This window comes from Alosa pseudoharengus, unplaced genomic scaffold (genome assembly GCF_046254945.1).
Source record: "Alosa pseudoharengus isolate Yale_2024_CS ecotype anadromous, Long Island Sound unplaced genomic scaffold, YU_APseudo_1.1 YU_APseudo_1.1_scf_2, whole genome shotgun sequence".
Taxonomy (NCBI): Eukaryota; Metazoa; Chordata; class Actinopteri; order Clupeiformes; family Clupeidae; genus Alosa; species Alosa pseudoharengus.
This window is the reverse complement of record NW_027468663.1, coordinates 59,418,176-59,432,189: the sequence shown is the minus strand read 5'-3', so window position 1 is coordinate 59,432,189 and position 14,014 is coordinate 59,418,176. Positions and strand designations below refer to the sequence as shown.

General features: G+C 40.4%; 1 protein-coding gene and 1 long non-coding RNA gene across 2 annotated transcripts in view; both read right to left on the bottom strand.

The window, feature by feature from the left end:
* itpk1b (inositol-tetrakisphosphate 1-kinase b) overlaps window positions 1–6,244 on the bottom strand; it is a 103,548-nt gene extending 97,304 nt beyond the window's left edge. The window contains exons 1-2 of the mRNA XM_076295664.1: window positions 5,966–6,244; window positions 5,289–5,478 (exon numbers count right to left, since the gene is read on the bottom strand). Of these exons, the coding sequence (XP_076151779.1) occupies window positions 5,289–5,383 (95 nt within the window). The 5' untranslated portion in view covers window positions 5,384–5,478; window positions 5,966–6,244. The remainder of the gene's footprint in view (window positions 1–5,288; window positions 5,479–5,965) is intronic.
* A 1,541-nt stretch (window positions 6,245–7,785) lies between these two features.
* Window positions 7,786–9,873, bottom strand: LOC143135446 (uncharacterized). Its single transcript, XR_012988956.1, has 4 exons — window positions 9,620–9,873; window positions 9,406–9,489; window positions 8,967–9,056; window positions 7,786–7,808 (listed from the first exon to the last, which is right to left on the bottom strand). It is a non-coding gene; the product is annotated as an uncharacterized LOC143135446 (long non-coding RNA).
* Window positions 9,874–14,014: the final 4,141 nt, after the last annotated feature.

The window sequence follows — 14,014 nt, the reverse complement described above, 5'->3', positions numbered from 1 at the left end:
TGTATACCACAGACACACATACACATTACTGGTATAGACACATATGTGTTGCTTGCACACACACACACACACACACACACACTCTGATTGACAAACATTACATAAGCATACACTAAAGTAAACTGCCAAGAAGAACACCTCAGCCTAGCACACACACAGAGAGTCACTACAGAAGAGTGAGTGTGTGTGTGTGTGTGTGTGTGTGTGTGTGTGTGTGTGCGTGTGTGTGTTTGTATGTGTGTGTGTGTGTGTGTGTGTGTGTGTGTGTGTGTGTGTGTGTGTGTGTGTGTGTGTGTGTGTGTGTGTGTGTGTGTGGCTCTGGCCCACAGTACTAAGAAACACTAATGCTGTGATTCCACAGTCTATGCTGAAGGCTTCTGACAACCCGTAACTTGTGAAATGACGTCACTTCCTCGTAAGAAAGACCAATCGCCGGTATTCACCTCGAGTAACGTAGCATTGTCTAGCGTTTGTTTTTAGCAATACAGCAACATTGCTAGCCACTTTTACCAACACCAACGGATAAAAAACATATTCCACGATATTCCACGAACAACAGGACAACGTAACACATACCTGTGAGGCATTGGAATGTGTGTGAGTAATTGGAATGTGTATGAGTAATTGGAATGTGTGTGAGTAATTGGAATGTGTATGAGTAATTGGAATGTGTATGAGTAATTGGAATGTGTGTGAGTAATTGGAATTGTGTGTGAGTAATTGGAATGTGTATGAGTAATTGGAATGTGTGTGAGTAATTGGAATGTGTGTGAGTAATTGGAATGTGTATGAGTAATTGGAATGTGTATGAGTAATTGGAATGGACACAGTTGCTAGGCAGCAGAAAGAAGAGTAAAGTAGCACAGCTACAAACACAGGGCGCAGCCATCTTTGTTTTGAAGTCGTAAGAACTCTCCGCCAAACTTGGTGGTCGAGTGGAGCTTGTACGAGATCGCTTCTCGTCAGACGACTTGAAATGGGCGTGTCGTTGCGTAATTTTGCATAACTTCCAATTTTTCGGACTGCTGTGGAAATCGTAGACAAATGTAAGGAGTGTTGTTATATGAGGAGAAATGTAAAGAGTATTGTTATATGAGGAGAAATGTAAAGAGTGTTGTTATATGAGGAGAAATGTAAAGAGTGTTGTTATGGAGTGTTGTTATGTTATATGGAGTGGAGTGTTGTTATGTTATATGGAGTGTTGTTATGTTATATGGAGTGTAGTTATGGAGTGTTGTTATGTTATATGGAGTGTTGTTATGTTATATGGAGTGTTGTTATGTTATATGGAGTGTAGTTATGGAGTGTTGTTATGTTATATGGAGTGTTGTTATGGAGTGTTGTTATGGAGTGTTGTTATGTTATATGGAGTGTAGTTATGGAGTGTTGTTATGTTATATGGAGTGTTGTTATGGAGTGTTGTTATGGAGTGTTGTTATGTTATATGGAGTGTTGTTATGGAGTGTTGTTATGTTATATGGAGTGTTGTTATGGAGTGTTGTTATGGAGTGTTGCTATGTTATATGGAGTGTTGTTATGGAGTGTTGTTATGTTATATGGAGTGTTGTTATGTTATATGGAGTGTTGTTATGTATGATGGAAATACGAGCGTTCGTCATAATATGCTTACATCATGGAATGATCCTACATGTCAATCCAAATAAAGAATTAAAATGTCTACGTGTGTATGTGTGTGTGTGTGTGTGTGCGCGCGCACGTGTGTGTGTGTGTGTGTATGTGTGTGTGTGTCTACGTGCAGGGGCGTAGCACCAAATTCTGGGCCCTATGCACAAGTGGTGGCCATGGCCCCCCCCCCCCAACCAACCAACCAACCACCGGCTGTAAGCATGAAGCATTAGGTTCACAACTAACTACTATCTAATCACACATTGAATTAATCTAACAACTCTTATATGTACTGTATAACAGAAAATAATCTTATTACCCAAGACTTCACTGAATTTCTGTTTTATTTGAAGAATGTTTAAAAGCTAGAACATGAAATGAATGAAAACACTTTTGGCTGAGAACAGCTATCTATACAAATTGAACACTTTTGGCTGAGAACAGCTATCTATAGCTAACTGAGTGTGATGCGTTTCACAAGTTAGCTTTGCTACTAATTTGACAGCCTTTCCTCATGAACCTATATAACATTGAGCCTACTAAGTTAAGCTATTAGCTCATAATAATTTTCGAATTAATAGGCTATTGAAATGTTGTGGTAGGCTATAAATCAGGCATCATGTTATTTCTAATTTTGTGTTAATGCTGTTTTAGCACTGATAATCGCGGATTCGCGGTGGTATTGAAGTGTTTTGTAACCTTCAGGAGTTCATTTCATTTGTAGACTATTGCTTTCACATTGGGCTCACCTTTCTTGGGAAAGAAGGCTGTTAACACTTGTTTTCCCTCATTTCTTTTTTTCTCCCTTTCTTGCCTCTCTCTTCTTTTCTGGGAACCGGATTTAGCTTTCTTAGACTTAGACATCTTCACACCGTGACCGTCTGCATTGCCGCTTCGGCAGAATGAACGTTACTTCAAAAATGCGCCTAGCAGGGGAAGGCGGACTGAACCATTTCGTGCAAGGGAGAGGGTGCCTGCCCTCAAACAATGTTGGCTTGGACACAATTTAAGTGTTGGGAGTAATGCGTTACAAAAGTAATGTAATTACTGTAATATATTGCTGTTTGCGGTAACGCGGTAATGTAAGGCATTACAAAAAAAAAATGGGGTAATATTTACTCGGTACAAACTTCAGTAACGCGCGTTACAATGCATTTTAACCCAAAATTAAGCGCTTGTTTTGTTTTGATACATATTCGCAAACACCACTGTGAGAACAACAGACGAGAAAAAATCGGCGCAAAATAGTAGAACGTATCTCCTGATACTGGTTGAAGATGACTGTGGCTGCAGCAGACTCAAAGTCGGACTCTATTTGCGGGATGGACATAACCCTACGCTCATTATTTTTAGCTTGTCAGAGACAAGGATATGAAGAACATAATAGTTAGTGCACTTTGTGTGCGAAACCGAAAGATCTCACTATGCCTCGCGAAATAGCACAAGTCATTTAATGAAACATCTAAAGTGGTGCCACGCTAATCTTTTTTATTCTTGATAAAACACAAACTATGTTCTTCTAGTGCATGTCAGCTTTGAGCTGTGAACTTGAATTAAAGAGAATAAAGGGATAGAAATGCAGAAAAAGATTGTGTAGCCTGGCAGTGCCACCGCTCCCACCACGCGCATCACGCACTTTGCGTAGGGCACCAAAGGACAGACCCAAATGTAACCAATGAATAGTAGCTTTACTGCAAACTGCGTTTCACTCTTCATCAATAACGTTTACAATGTCAGAATGCACTAACACCATGGTACATGGAAGTTTGATACTTTTTGGGTTCTCTCAATCTCCACCACGTAGTACTAGTAGAATGGAATTGGTGGGTCTTCAATAATTCGTTTCCCAAGCAGGCTACATGAAGCACATAATATGCCAAGTCGACAAAAAAATCCATTCAGATAGCTAGGTGGATACCAGGCTCATAATTCACTTTTATTTGCAAAATGAAATGTGAAGCAACATGTCATTGCATACTTTCCAGAGCAATGAAGGCTGCTTAAAACAACTTAACATTGTGCATATTATTGTTAATATTGTGCTATCAATGTAACTCAACAAACAAGGCTTGTAAACAAGAGCTGGCAAAAGGGCATTATGAGAACGTAAAGATCAATGCTCTTAAAGTGACCGTGCACCATTTATAAGAAAACAGCATTTCTTCAGAAATTAATGTTAAAAAACACACAGTAATGGTCTGTATAATAAGCCTTTTATTTTACTTTAGGTGTTTGAGTTATCATTTAAATGTCACTCACTCAAAGCCACTCACTTAGGGCACCGAAATGGCCAGTAGGCCACCATCTTGACATGTCTTTATTAAGCTTTGATTTACAATAGGCTCTCTATTGAGCAGGCCTAGGCCTTAAAGTTACAGTATTTATATCACAATTTACCAGACTTTGACCTTTTGTCGGTTTTTAACAAAATTCTGACTATGATTGTTCCTTGTTTTGCATCATGAGCACTGCACCTATTGCATTCTTACTGTATGTTGTTAGCCTTAAGCCTAGCTCAGTCATTATGTTGTACCACATCTCCCTCCATTGGAAGAGCAATGAGCTGCATTGAGCGTAATAAACTGCATTTAGAATGGCAAATCCATATTTCTAGATATTTTGGTGAAAGTAACTTAAAAGTAATGCAATAGTAGTGTAATGCCTTACAATTCAGAGACAGTAATATTATAATGTAACAAATTACTTTGAAATGACAGTAATAAGTAATGCATAGTACATTACGATTTTGAAGTAACTTGCCCAACACTGCAATTTAATACATCAATCAACTGATGCATTTACCCGAAATATTTGCATCTATATTAGTTAATAACATTTATTAAGATCTTTAAATTAAGGAAATTATTTATTATTAGGGGAAATAAAATTCAACTCCTTAGGGGCCCTCCCCCCACTTGGGGCCCGGGTAATTTATTCCCACTTGTCCCCCCACTACGACACCGTTGTCTACGTGTGTGTGTGTGTGTGTGTGTGTGTCAGTGTTGTGATTCCCTTTCCACCACAAGCAAAACATGAGTGCTGAACACGAACTCACACTCAACAGTCAACACACATCAGGCACACACACACACACACACATCCCCCTTCACACTCCATAATGTCAGATACAGTCTAAATTCTGAGTTTATATTTCAGTGACACTGTCTTCAACATCCTCTTTCTGTCTCGCCCTCCCTCTCTCAGCTTTCTGGTTTTCATCCGCGCTGCTGGGAGCGGGTTCCGGCTCTTCTCACGCGCACCGCTTCATGTTTTGACAGGTCCTCGCGCTGCTCTGAATGTATTTGACAATAGAACGCGCTCAAGAGATCAAGAATCCGTTTCACGTGCTGCTGCAGCTGTGATACAAAATGTTCTGCTGCTGAATGCGAGGCGTGTGTAAGACACACCGCGCACAGACATCATTTTCCCTCATTTGACTTATTCCGTAACAGCGACCTGTAATACCACGTGCATGTACACCAAAACCCTAAATAATAAATAAGTCATACCGCTGTCAGGCACCCTCCTTCCCCGGGAATACACGGTAATAGCAGCGTAACAACAGCCTTGCCCGCACCAGCTAGTTAATCGCGGCCGACGTGTTGCCAGCTCTGCTGAACCTGCGGAAGCGGAGAGGCCTCGTGCCTGTTCGTGGGCCTCACCTGCACATGTCGGCGAAGGCCAGAAAATTCAGCTTCTTCATCTTTTTCTCGCTGAGCCAGAAGCCCACGCGCCGGCCGCGGAGGAAGGTCTGCATCTCCTGATCCTCGCGGCCCTCCTCCAGATATGACAGACTCGCGCAACCGGACTCTCCGGCGAAAACAGGAAACAAGTGAACTTACTCACACAACCCTGTCGAGAGAGAGAGAGAGAGAGAGAGAGAGAGCGAGACATGTTAGGGTCGGCCGCGATGTCCATCCGTACTGGTCCTCCGGAGAGACAGGCAGGGTCCAGCTAACGTTACTTAAAGTTACTGATGCTTAACATAACCGAGTTCCTCTTGCAATTAACGTTAAGCAATTAGCTGCTACTGTTATTGGGTTGAAATGGACTCCAACGTTGCGTGCCCAATGGCTAGTAATGGACCAGTCCCTTTCATGTTTTTCTTGCGATCCCGGAGCAATCTGAGATAACTCAAAGAGTCTAAAAAGGCTCAAATGCGCCATAATATTCACTAATGTTCCTAGACGCAGCAAGCTAGCTAACATACGTTATAGCCCTCGGTTAGACATCTTCATGGGTTTGAAGAGGGTGAAACCTGCCCCACAGGAAAACATCTACGATCGCATACCGTTAACAACCGTTTGCACAGTGTGATGAATGAAACAAACAGCCTTACCAGTTAGTGCATTTCCGACAAGATTATCGCTGTTTTCGTCGGAGTAGCAACCGAGCTAGCTAGCTTGAAAGCCGTCCACTAACGTTTCCCAGTGATCTTAACCACAGATTCAGAAGGAACCGATCAAAAGCGCGCAGTCACCCGGAGATGTTTTTAATCCCAATGAGGTATTCGAATCGATGTGGGCACGATCACACCCTAACGTTCGAAGGGCAATGTATGTGCCCGCCACTACCATGACACGGGTCGGCAGCGCGCAGCCAAATGGAACACACAGCTCCTCTCCCCCTCTCTCACACACACACACACACTTACACATTCATACACACTACTCGCCCTGAATTCAATGAAAACCTGCGATGCCTCGCATGACCAACAGAGGGAAGCAGACAGGAGAACCGTCCCTTAAAGGGGCAGCTAGAACGTTTGGTTTGGTCACTAAAACCTCCTCACCATACCTGCCAACACTCCCATTTTTCCCAGGTTTCTCCCGTTTTTAGCCCTATCTCCCGGACCCCTCCCGGTTTATTATTTCTCCCGGGAAACTCCCGTAATTTGCATGGCCCAAACTCCTTTATGAATCGGACCAATATGTTTGTCTAATTGACCAGTTGCCAGATATTGTATCAAATGGATTATATTTACACAACCCACACACACCATATACAATTTCAACCCGTTTGTCACCTTAACCTGGCAACCTATAACCCAGTTGCACAGTCGCGTTTAAGCGAGCCGATAGACATGGCAGGTGAAGGCGGTCGCGGTGTCCCCGGATTTAATTAAAAATGTTTTGTCAAGTGGTTACACGAAACTGTATTAAATAACTCTAAAGATACTATATTCTTTACGATTGACTCAAATAAATAACATTAACTGAACAAGAGTGAATAAAGTAGATGGTAAGTAATTGAATTCCTTTATTTTTATTTAGTATTCTTACATTGAACCAACTTAATATGGCTGTGTTCAACCAACTTAATGCTGTTATGTTCAATTACAGTAATTCAGCATTCTTACATTGACTCAACTTAATATGGCTGTGTTCAACCAACTTAATGCTGTTATGTTCAATTAATTCAGCATTCTTACATTGACTCAACTTAATACTGTTCTGTTCAATCAAAGTCACATTGTTATGTTCAATTAATTTAAGTTAAAAAGATATCTAGCACACATCCACATTAAGTCACGTTTAAGTGATACAGTTACGTGGAACCACACTTGACAAAACTTTCTTAAGTAAACTCATCCTAAACATAAAGTTCTTAAGTAAATCCAAAGTAAACAAGTTGAATTTGTTCTGCATAACATTTCTAAATAAAATAAAATGTCTAAAATTGAACAAATGTGTTGAAATAGCAAACAGTCACACGGTCTTCAAAACAAATCTGCATTTATTTAGCAGCAACCTTTGTCTCCATTCTCATCAATCCATCAGGGACATTTTTTAGTAAAATAGAAATGCAATGAACAGAAAAATATCTCTGCTAAACACGGCATGTTTAGTTTTGTTACATTGTTAGTGATTCAACTATAATGTCTACATCTTCTAGTGGAGGCATTGGCACCCTCATGTTTGATTGCAAAGATCCCGATGGTGGTTTTCTTTTTTTTTTTTTTTTTTTTTTTTTGGGCTTTTTATGCCTTTAATTGGATAGGACAGTGGAGATTGACAGGAAGTGAATGGGAGAGAGAGCAGGGGTGGGATCCGGAAAGGACCACGGGGCGGGAATCGAACCCGGGTCGCCGGCGTACGGTGCAGGTGCCCCAGCCAGTTGCGCCACGGCTGGGGCCCCGATGGTGGTTTTCTCCATGGTGGCTCTGGGCATCAGTCCGCGTCCTTTACCACAGACAAAAAAAAAAATAATTAATTGATGACTTTTCAAACAAAAGTATATGTTTTTAGATATGTTTGAATTCAGTGGATTAACCTTGCATCTCCCATCTCCTTTAAATTAAAGCAATGGTTCTGAGTGAATTTCACCCTTGGGTCATTTGCATGATTATCGCGAGTGCCCCCCCCCCCCCAAGACATTGGTCGAGTTTGCGCTGTCAGTCTATGTATCAGCCCAATGGCTTACCAAAACCAAAAGTGTATCTCGTAAATTACCCCATAATAATGTCCGGAATATCACTAAACTTCTACAGTAGTACAAAAAAGGGTCTGTACTCATTAAACGAGGCATTGGAAAGTTTGTAAGTAGCCTACACCAGGAGCTTATTTAAATAACACTTGCCTGATAGCTTCTACTCTCTGCTGCTACCGCTACGTCTACATCACTTCCGTGATTTGTGAAAAGCCCGTAAAAGTCCTTTGCAAAACTCACAAGTGTAAGAGATAAGCTAGTGAATTAAACACTCCAGTCATATATTGATAACTGGATGATATTTGAAATTGTATTTTCAGGTCAATAAGTGTTGACCTGAAAATACAAGCATTTATAAAACTTATGCATTGCTTTCTGCCAGGACTTTTACAGGCTTTTACCAAATCACGAAATGACGTCGACGTAGCGTTGCAGTAGGTGTTGTTTATGAGTACAGACCCTTTTTGTACTACTGTAGAAGTTTGGTAATATTCCGGACATTACACTTCTGGTGAAATTCACTCCGAACCATTGCTTTAGACTCTCTGCTCTCCAAAATCCCTCTAACGTCTATGATTTCTTTTAACTCAAAAGCTAGTTAACCAAAGATTAAAACTTTGGGTGACATTTTATCAACACAGACTAGGAAGCTTTGTCTGTAAAGGGTTTATGCGTGGTCAAACAGACCAATGGTGACTTGTTCTGCTGTAACATGCATTCTGCTTTAACATGCATATAGACAGCCTTAACAAAACATTACAAGCACCGAAACATGAACAAGGAAATGTCCATGGGTACTAAAATAATATAAGAAGCCATATTCAGTCATACCCATCTTCCCACTAGACGTACCACTGCTACTCTCGCTGCTGTAATGCTTTACTGTTTTTTTGATATTCATTTACACTTACCAGGTATTCCTTTATGAGTTTCTCAGAGCCTTCATTTAAGTACACAAGTGCTTTCAGGTTGCAAGCTCTCAACAAGCCAATGGTATAATTCTGCAAAATAGGGAAATGAACACTACTTTACTTACATTTACAAATTAAGCATCTTAATGTTTACCATGCCTTACCATGCAACCCCCTTTGTTAAATGTTAAAATGTTAAATGTTAAAAGAGATTTTTGGAACGCACTGATCTTCAATGTAAATCTATTCATGGGGTTGAAACAGGCAGTGCACCCCAAATATGTCAATGTTAACTTTAAAATTCATGTCATGTCAGCAAGGTAAGACCTTTCAAAAAAAGTTAGCAGGTGCATGGCAAGGTCTGGTAGCTAATGGCCTAATATTGGATCACAGGTTTTCAAAGTGGGAGGCACAAAACAACTTGGAACAACTCACTAACCTGGTCAATGGCAGCCATGATCTCCTCCCTTCCTACGCACACACAGCAGACAGCCTGGAGCAGATGATGTCGAGTTCTGACATTCTGACAACGTTATGAGGGGAGAGGAGATAGAAAGAACAACTAACAATACAACCCAGCATTTGGAAATACAGAAAGAATTACAATTAGCATATGGTATGGGTGTCTGCGACCAAAGTGACCATGTGCTAACCTGTAATACTTCAATAAATGAGACCTTGATGACACTCCGGTCTTGCACTCTTTGCACTGCCACATAAAGGCCTGTGGGGAGAAAGAGAAAGTATATCAAACTCAACAAATTTGTGTAAAACTATAATAATATTAGATCACAGAATCAATTGAGAATTTTAATAGAATTGAACTAGGAAGAAAACCTTTAATTAGATTGGCGTGTTTGTGATTTAATTAATTACTTGTTTCTGATTAACAAATCATTCAAACATTGAAGAGTAGGCAGCCTCTAGCATAAAAAATGTAAAATTATTTACCTCCCGAATATAGGGGTTGACAACAAATGTGTGTGCTTAAAATGGACAAGTTTCCATGCAAGAAACTGCCATTTGCTTTGCTCTTTTATATAAGCCGGATGAGAGCCAAGTAGCCTATGATAGCAATACAAAAATATTCCTGCAACTGCTGTCCTTCAAAGATTGCAGCTACACGTGGCTAATGTAACAGAGAGACTAGGCAAGATGGCAGAGTTTGCTACACGAACGTTAAAATTATTCAAATGTTTCTTGACAGACTTTAGAGTCTGCATCAATGCTAGCTAATTGTTCATGACACAGAAAGATAATTTGGTCAGAGTGGGGTGCACCTACGTTTAAACATTAAACTTTTCAGATACTGATCCAACTATTAGTATTCACATAAACCCAGGCAGGGTTTGTATGGGGCTAACGTTAGCTGCTATTTTATCTTAGCAGTTAAATACATGAAGTCGTCCTGACCTTGGCACTTCTATGAACATTCAATTGTGATTTATGAAATAACCCCATCAAGGCACCACCCCTGTCTATCATCAGTAGGGAGCAAAACTAACCTGGGAAACATGATAGAATTCTAGCCTGAGATGACTTAGCTCGCCAGCCACCATGACAGATTTAGCAGCTAGTAGCTAACATTAGCTGCTCGAGTTTAGTAACACATTTACACTTACACATAATATCTACTAAAATTATTATTCAAGTTGTTGTTACGACAAACTCCCTAAACTCAAAACAAAAACACTATGAACAGCAACAAATACATACCTTGCAATAGAGCTGCACAGTCCCGCCCACAGCCAAAACGCGGTTAGGTGCCGGATGTAAGCTTCCCATTCATTTGTCCCATTGACGTTTGGAAAAATCCGTATCTAAAGAGTTTTACAGCATGTCTTAGGTTAACCAGCTACGGCATAACTCATAAGCATACAACATATCATTTCGAGTGAAAAAACGAAGAGAAAATCCAAAAAAAGTCAAAGGTACAAGACTGTGTACATATTTTCATTTCCGAGCGAAGGAACTACTCATCCCATAAACCACCGGGCCTCACTGAAAAATATATAAGCAGCACGAACCAGCGCGAAATATTTCATTTCCAACCGGCGACAGCAGCGAACCCTCTCCTCCAAACAATGATATTTATATAGTGATTGTGCAGTTAATATCAGTTATTTCAGGAGTAATCGTGTAAATAATAGTGTTTTGATATTGAATTTTATATTTATCATCGTGTATTTTATATCGTGTGTGTGAAAGCGGTTAACGTTAACGGCAGTGCTTCATAACGTTACCTGACTCATCCTATGCTGTCATCACTGCTCAGTCGGGCTGATGCATGGTCTGCTCTTGGACCACCATATTCAGTTTATTAATTTGCCGTGAATTATTACACAAAATGTTCATTAAATGCATGAAGTATTCCTAGGTTAATGATTAATATGAATCATACAGTATGAAGGCTACAGTAGCCTAGCTAATGTTAACTAGCACTGCTAGCAGCATTAACATTACAACCTCCCTGCTTAGCTAACTCACCACAACTTTGTAGGTCTTGTCCCTCATGCTGCTGACCCTTACAAAACCCACAAACTGACTCTCGGACACACAACAGCCAATAATGTGACCCGATTTAAAGTGGCTTTCACCCCTTTGGACACTCACTAAAACATAATATTCATACCTGTGTTGCAGCATGTAGGCTAATGTTAGCTGCATTATGTAATGACATACAATGTCGGAAATGCTAAAGGTTAGCCTGTCGGCTAGTGCTAGCCTACCTGAAAAGTTTGACTGTTTAAACTAACATTTACAGTGGTCTATTTGATAGTGTATTGGCCCTGACTAAGTTCGTGTGATGTATAAACCCCAATCCTTGTTGATACAAGTACCAATATTCGTCAAGAAAGTGTTTAATCACATTAAGATTTTCACCATAGGCAGTAAAAAACTCCTCCATCTTTGTCAATATTTTTCCGCTGAGAAAGTTTCAAACTATGACCATAAAGGCCTTTCCACCAATCAGAGGCATCACTGTGGGATTGTGGGATTTTTCAGGATTGTGGGTAATGAAGTACTTATCCAAGAGATCGCGAATAAAAGGCATTTATCTCAAAACAAGGTTAGTGCCCCACGAACTCTTGGTGTCTATAGGAGCATATACAATCGCTTAGTACAACCGTAGCTGGTTTTAAGTCTACCACGTGCAGTTAAGTTTTTATGGCTTACACCGCAATTGTCAATGGAGAAATTGCATTGACTTTTTACATCCGGCATCGGCTGTGGGCGGGACTGTGCAGCTCTATTACAGGATCCAAAAATGTTCCGTGAGCAAGCGAGGAAAAAATGGCGGACCTTCACTTTCTCAACCGTCTCTGGCGGAGTCACCATGGTCCTCATAAATTGTGAAATAATGCTACAGCAACCATAGAGGGACAAATTTCCTAATCTAATGCGTTTTGTTCAAGAAAGTTGTGTAGATCCAATGCAAACATGTTAAGTTAATCAGCAAAAACGCATTATTGATTTGAAATAACACAACTAACTCAATTTCACCTTAGAAACCTAATTTTGTTCTGTAAATCCAACGAAAGAGGATTTATTAAGATGAACAATAGTGAGATTTCATTTTTTTGAGTGAAGTACACTTGTAAATTTCAGCAATGTTGGACGCAACAATTTACGTGTATCTTACCCAGTCATATCGACAACCTCCACGCTTTTTGTAAGGTGTGCGTGTTGATTCTAATGTAGCCTAGGCCACAGAGGGAAAAATGACATTAGTCAGCACATTAAAACACAGCGGCACCATGGCGCAGAAGAGGCCAGTAAGGGCACACAGGCGATCTCGTCCTTCATCACGAAAGGGCAGACAGAGGCGGAAAACGTGATGCAAGCCGAACTGAAGATGGCAATGTTGATAGCGCAGAAAAAAATGTAAAGAAATATCAATAAAGTTATGTCTTCATTTATGGGTATTGCAATATTGACAAGGAGCACCCCCCATCCCCCGTCGTGCCGAAGGGTCCCCGCACAAATCTCCCGGATTTTGAAAACCAAATATTGGCAGGTATGCTCCTCACCATTGACCACCCCAGAAACCCACGAAGTCCTCCGACACATATAGCCTACTAAATGTACATGTACACCCCGCCATTCGGAGCATGACCTCTAAACTGCTGGCCGCAGCTGTAAGACACAAGTTATGGTGTATTTGAGTTGTTGACTACAGGGCTCTGCACGAGACGCTACTATAGTGACATGTTGTGGATGCACTTGTTATTAGTTATGCCTGTTATTCCACTTCACAAAGAAATTGCATTTGTTATTAGTTATGCCTGTCATTCCACTTCACAAAGAAATTGCATTTGTTTATTAAAAATAGTCCGAAGACTGCTCCGCAGTCGCTTCAACGTCCTCGTTGTGGATTTTGTAATTTCTCTGATGCATTACTGATGTGATCTTTATTTAGCATGATGCATTACTGATGCATTACTGATGTGATCTTTATTTAGCATGATGCATTACTGATGTGATCTTTATTTAGCATGATGCATTAATGATGTACGGAGCCCCTAAGGGGACATGAGCAAAAAAAAATCTAAAGTTTAGTTTCATGTGCTCACGTGAAACTTTCATGTGCTCACGCAAAACTTTCATGTGCGCACGCGAAACTTTCATGTGCAGAATTTTTTTTAAAAGTTTAGTTTCATGTGCTCACGTGAAACTTTCATGTGCTCACGTAAAAGTTTCAGGTGCGCACTTGAAACTTTTGCGTGCGCACATGAAAGCCATATTGATGTAGCCTGGCCCATACTGGAGACAGTCACAGCTAGAGAAATGACTACAGTACAGGAATTAGTTGTGCTATATTTTAATCTAGGTCTTCATTATAAGGACATTGCTGCTTTGCTTCGTCACCATTATATGGTTTTGATATGACATTTAAAACGTATTTTAAAGTCTTGTAATCTGTTCAGGCGCAAGGGATACATCGATTTGGATCAGGCCATTACTTTCATTCATGAACAGCTACAAACATCTGGCCAGCTCCACGGATATAGGTGGATGTACACAAAATGTGAGAATGGAGAATGGAT